This window comes from Triticum dicoccoides, chromosome 6B, assembly GCF_002162155.2.
Source record: "Triticum dicoccoides isolate Atlit2015 ecotype Zavitan chromosome 6B, WEW_v2.0, whole genome shotgun sequence".
Taxonomy (NCBI): Eukaryota; Viridiplantae; Streptophyta; class Magnoliopsida; order Poales; family Poaceae; genus Triticum; species Triticum dicoccoides.
This window is the reverse complement of record NC_041391.1, coordinates 52,199,544-52,205,906: the sequence shown is the minus strand read 5'-3', so window position 1 is coordinate 52,205,906 and position 6,363 is coordinate 52,199,544. Positions and strand designations below refer to the sequence as shown.

The window sequence follows — 6,363 nt, the reverse complement described above, 5'->3', positions numbered from 1 at the left end:
CGCGCCCCCCCTATCTCGTGGGCCCCCTGGACCTCCACCGACCTCAAATCCAACTCCATATATTCACGTTCGGGGAGAAAAAAATCAGAGAGAAAGTTTCCATCGCGTTTTACGACATGGAGCCACCACCAAGCCCTAATCTCTCTTGGGAGGGATGATCTGGAGTCCGTTCAGGGCTCCGGAGAGGGGGATACGTCGCCGTCGTCATCATCAACCATCCTCCATCACCAATTTCCTGATGCTCACCGCCGTGCGTGAGTAATTCCATCGTAGGCTTGCTGGATGGTGATGGGTTGGATGAGATTTACCATGTAATCAAGTTAGTTTTGTTAGGGTTTGATCCCTAGTATCCACTATGTTCTGAGATTGATGTTGCTATGACTTTGCTATGCTTAATGCTTGTCACTAGGGCCCGAGTGCCATGATTTCAGATCTGAACCTATTATGTTTTCATGAATATATGTGTGTTCTTGATCCTATCTTGCAAGTCTATAGTCACCTATTATGTGTTATGATCTGACAACCCCGAAGTGACAATAATCGGGATACTTCTTGGTGATGACCGTAGTTTGAGGAGTTCATGTATTCACTATGTGCTAATGCTTTGTCCCGGTTCTCTATTAAAAGGAGGCCTTAATATCCCTTAGTTTCCACTAGGACCCCGCTGCCACGGGAGGGTAGGACAAAAGATGTCATGCAAGTTCTTTTCCATAAACATGTATGACTATTTATGGAATACATGCCTACATTACATTGATGAACTGGAGCTAGTTCCGTGTCACCCTATGTTATAGCTATTACATAAGGAATCGCATCCGGCATAATTATCCATCACTGATCCATTGCCTACGAGCTTTTCACATATTGTTCTTCGCTTATTTACTTTTCTGTTGCTACTGTTACAACTATTACAAAAACCCAAAAACTATTATCTTTACTTTTGCCACTGTTACCTGTATTATCATACTACTTTGCTACGAAATACTTTGATGCAGATACCGAGTTGTCCAGGTGTGGTTGAATTGACAACTCAACTGCTAATACTCAAGAATATTCTTTGGCTCCCCTTGTGTCAAATCAAAAAATTTGGGTTGAATACTTTACCCTCGAAAGCTGTTGCGATCCCCTACACTTGTGGGTTATCAACTGTCCCTGAGATTGACATGCGCGTTACATGATTAGGTATATTCTGAATGCAGAGCTGACAACTAAAATTGTATTAGTACTTACTTGTGCACGTGTTCTGGTAAGTATGGAATATCTGGAATGTCAGGCTCTTGATATAGACCGAACTATCTCATCACCCTATGAAGAGCCATCTCCTCAACCGTCACGTCGAACACCAACTTGTCCTTGGTCATCCAATGGTGCCGATCTCTAGTGCACAATCCAGAAATCCCAACTGGGCACCTCGATGATATAGCCTGAGGCGAGTATGGCTCCCAGATAACTTGATCCTCGTGGAAATTATCAAACTGCGCCGTGAAGGACGGGTAGCATCCCCTAACCTGGCTATCACTATTGGAATCAGCTTCTTTACCGTCCGCCGTGGTGGACGACAAAGGCACAGATCCCGGACGGCAAAGGCCTTTGCCATCAGCCAGCAGACGGCAAAACGTCCGGCTGAATGAGCGACGGCAAAGGGCACTTTGCCGTCTGCCGGCGGACGGCAAAGACAGGCTCTTTGCCGTCTGCTAGCAGATGGCAAAGAGGCCTCTTTGCCATCTACTGGCAGATGGCAAAGACTGCGGGATATTTGCCATCTGCCAGTAGATGGCAAAGACTGCAGGCTCTTTGCCATCTGCTAGCAGATGGCAAAGAGACCAAATAGGCATTAATTCTGTGTCTTCTTATATCCATTCATTTTCATAGAAAATCAAACACACATATATATACATAGTAGCAAGTTTCATCCATACATAGTACCAATATAGCATATCCAACACATGTTACCAATAGTAGCAAGTTTCATCCATACATATACATAGTTTCATCAATATTACACAGTTTCGTCCATAGTTAGCAAGTTTCACAAAGTCAAAACAAAAACTAAAGACAAGCACTCCATATCTGAAATTAGAAGAAATGACCTAAAACTAAATATCTATTTTCCTAAAAACTATCTTAATACTAAGATCTTCTCTGGATCTTCTTCTTTTCTTCCAACCTGCATAACAAAACACTAAGAAAGAGAGAATGGGTTAGGAGTAGAAATGTAGCATTTCACTTGGTGAAATGTCATGTTGTAGGAGCCAGCACTTGAGATCAACACCAGAAAGTACTAAATTTTGAGAGATATCCAGATCCTGCAACAGTACATTAAGAGCAAATTTTGTCGCTAAATAAGCATTGCAATTATCACAGTATAACAAGCAAACAAACACAAGAGTCATGTCCATAAAGCAAATAGATATACAAGCAAGCATAGGTGCAGAGAAGCACATATAGAGTTAGTAATAAACTTGGATAGATGGTTCAATACAAGCACATTGTAACAATACCCATAATAACTTAGATAACTTAACTACTTCTAAGTAGTCGGAAGTAAAGCTGATTGTCCCTATTTTCAGTAAGTGATCATGCAAGAAGACAGTTTCTTTTTATGGGTCTCAGTACCACTAGAAGTTCTCAGGACACAAGTTGCTCTTGCAGAAAAGATAAACAAACACATGCCACATATATTACCAATTTCATGGAAACAATAATGTTGGTATCTTTTCATATGCAGAGCCCTTTCTTTCTCCTCTTGGCTTAAGCCATAAACCCTGAAGCTGGTCTTGCGCCCTCATCCACTAACTAATGCAGGTGTTGCATTGCGCACTGCCTTACAGCTGGTTAAAAAGAGCTTTTGCATCTTTCCCTCCTGCCCCTGCATCTACATGCATCGAGGCAATGAAAATCCCCCATGGGCAATGGAGTGACATTATGAGGCACCACTGTCCTTCCCTGCATTGAGTTAGGCTAGTGCATGGAAGATGGAACTCTAGGTACTTGTTTTGTGGGAAAACTATAGTCACAAGGGGTTTACTTTTGGTCAATTGCTAACACGGCTTATGTGGAACACCCAAAATTTGGCTAGATAAGATACAACTACTCCACCATATAGGCAGAATACATAGCACTCTAGAACCCTAGAAATAGTGAATCATTAGTAGCAAATCCATATCCATCAAAACTTGTGCTAAACAGAATCTATCCAGTGAACAATACTATTTAAACAAATTCATATTTCTAGTCGTCTGAGTTACAAGGAGATTTTGTAAGGAGGGAACTTTGGCTAGATAAGATATTGTCCATATCAATAGAAAGAAATAGGCCATCTACTTGTCGCTCTAGAACCCTACAAATACTCCTAAGCAATACCAGAGTAGCATTTGACCGAAACTACTCCCAGTAGCAATGCATTTTAGGCCCTGTTTGGATCATCTTTTCTCTTTTAAATACCCTTGTAAAAAAATACACGCCTGAGCGCGTCGTTTCATTTCCGGCTGGAATTTGCACAGTGGCTAGTAAGTTACACGTGTAAGTTATACACCTCCATATCAAGATACATCCATTCCAAGCATGGCCTTATACTCTTTAGAACACAGCTAGGCATCCATGTTTAAGAAAGAATGCTAACCAGCCATGTAAACTTGAAAGTTTACTAGTACGAGTATTTTTCTCAACAAGTTATACTCATGCTAGCTTGTTTTGTTAAAACTCATTCAAAGTTCAAATTAGTCCGCCGGTGGCCTGCTCCTCGTCGCCGCCGCGAGCAGCTCAAACTTCATGTATGGAGAAAATCACTAATCAGGCTTGATTTATTTAAAGTTGCTGAAACAGTAACACCAATATAATATTTATTTCCCAATTTCATTTAGGAGGTTTTAGATAACAAAGTCAAGTGCGTAGAGGATGTCAATGGTGTCGTAACTCATCAGGAGGTAATGTTCAGAGAGATTACTTATCACTACTTTCTCTTCGCGTTTTTATGCCTTCGGGGACTTATATCATTTCTCTCTTTAACTGTTTTGGGTTGACATGCTGCTTATTTTCTTCGGACTTCTCTTAAAGAAAGATTAAGTTTGCTGGAGGAAACCAACACCGCATTACAGGAGCAGGTAAGAGTTACACCGTCTGTTTCCAACTGTTAATTTTTCTTCATTGTAGCTGGTTGAGAAAAATGAATCCTTAGTGAAATACTAATATCGCAATATGTATCCTATTGGCAAGCATTAGTTGTTTTTTTCTGAAAGGAGATACAGCATCGTACTTTGGTTCTGCGGAGTAGCTGTTTTTTCTGAAAGGAGATACAACATACGTACCATCCACCGCAACGACGAGGAGGAGGCTGCTCGTGTCCGCCGGTGGCCTGCTCCTCGTCGCCGCCGCGAGCAACAACGCCAGCAGGAGAGCGGCAGGGGCCGCAGTCGACAGCTACGACCCGGCAACGGAGGCGGAGCGCGCGGCGAGCGAGGCGGTGTCGCAGCGCGTCGGGAAGGCGGTCCGGCTGCTGGAGGCCGGGCGGGAGCTGCAGGCGTGCGGCGAGTTCGCGGGGGCGCTGGCGTCCTTCACGGCGGTGGTGAGCGGGTACAAGGAGTTGGCGTTGTCGGAGTATGCGCGGGTGGGGCGGGCGTTGGTGCTGTACGAGATCGGCGACCGCGACGAGTCCATCACGGAGATGGAGGACGTGTCGGTGGATTTGTGGGCGGCAGAGGAGCTGCGGTGGTGGGGAGCTACGCCGGCAGTGGTCTAATCGAGCCGAAGGCGGCTGCTCGCCGGCGATGGGATGGTCTGGGGGCGACGAGGGCGGCGGTAGCAAGGTTTGGGAGCGGCGGCGGATCTGGTGGAGGACACGGGTGGGGACTGGTCGTTATTTGGGGGCGGGCGTTGCGGTCTGATAGAGTTAGGGCCGGAGGTAGGGGCAACGGTTTTTTTTACCCGCAAAAAAAGATAGCCCCCCTCTTTGTCGTCTGCCAGCAGACGAAGGGGTATGGACCATTGCAGTGTACTAGCATCCAGTGGATCCCACCAGCACCTCTTTGCCATCCGCTGGCAGATGGCAAGCAGATGATAAAGACCTTCTTTGCCGTCTGCCTGTTCTTTGTCGACTGTTGTTTGGTAGCTGATGGCAAAGACCTTCTTTGCCGTCTGCAAGCAGACGGAAAACTGGCAGACGGCAAAATTTCGGATTCCAGTAGTGTATGAGCAAACTGTTTCTGTGCATGACAACAAATAAGCATTAGTAATACTATTGAATGGCAAGAAATAATTAAATTAATTGTTACTTAATATAAAAGTATCTCTCGCCGTGCCCAAACAGATCCCATAATAGGCAAGTCGCCGATAGCAGGAAGATAAGCCCCAGCTAAGTCCTCCAAACCAAAAGGTTTGTCAACGTAGACATAGGGTCGTCCAATAAGGAATCTCTCGTATGACCAGAGTTGCAACAATAATGGACATCCAACCAGACTAGATTTTTTAGACTTCAACGAGCAAGCTTTGCACAGGCCTCTGTATGTAGCCGCTAACACAACAGAACCAAAACTCCTCTGCAGAATATGCCAGGGCAACGTGCGTCAGCTATCTCTCATGCAATACCGATGAGTCGTGCATCGACAGTGGTCATGTGGTTCTCTGTAAACATCGTCTTGCCGAACAGCCAAAGAATATATGCCTCTAGGGACCAGTCAATCTGTGCCTCCGACAACTGAACATCGGGATATTCTAACGAGACAATCTACATAGAAACATAATTATTGTATGAACGTCAGGCAACTAAAAAAACAACATTTGTTTAAGTGGCCATGAAGGTTACCTGAAACTGACTCAACCATCTAAAAAGAGGCATGTGAGGATTGTTGTCTATGGCCCTAGCAGTTGGCACTGCAGCCAAAAACGGGTCTGCATCGCTGCTTGCCAACCAGATTCTGCCTCTAAAGGACCTATGGCAGCACCGGCCAGAGGTAATCCCAACAAATAAGACACATCATGTAAAGTAGGTGCCATCTCTCCCCAGGGAAAGTGAAACGTATGTGTCTCTGGTCTCCATCTATCTACTAAACAAGTAAGGAGTGACTTGTCGTAAGAGAAACGTTTCACTTGCCTCTTGTGTAACTGCAATGGTTCACCTGCCTCATCTAAGTCCTGACCATCAACCCACTCATCCAATGTACCCTCAACCAGCCGTGCCAAGGGTAGAAGTCCAGCCCAACTTAACCTACAAAATAAAGAGATTGTTAGCGGCTATGAAAAATATGTCAAACATAGTAAGTCACTATATGGATTCCATTATATGCACACATACCTATCAACCCATGAATGGTGTATCAACCAGGTAGACTTCGGGGGTACGAGTGACCAACACGTCTAAGTTCTTGC

General features: G+C 44.7%; 1 protein-coding gene across 1 annotated transcript; it reads left to right on the top strand.

The window, feature by feature from the left end:
- The first annotated feature begins 2,968 nt into the window (after positions 1-2,968).
- Positions 2,969-4,747, top strand: LOC119320705. Its single transcript, XM_037594676.1, has 2 exons — positions 2,969-2,987; positions 4,290-4,747. Exons 1-2 carry the CDS (start codon positions 2,969-2,971, stop codon positions 4,736-4,738), a joined length of 468 nt encoding a protein of 155 aa, XP_037450573.1. The 3' UTR covers positions 4,739-4,747.
- The last annotated feature ends 1,616 nt before the right edge of the window (positions 4,748-6,363 follow it).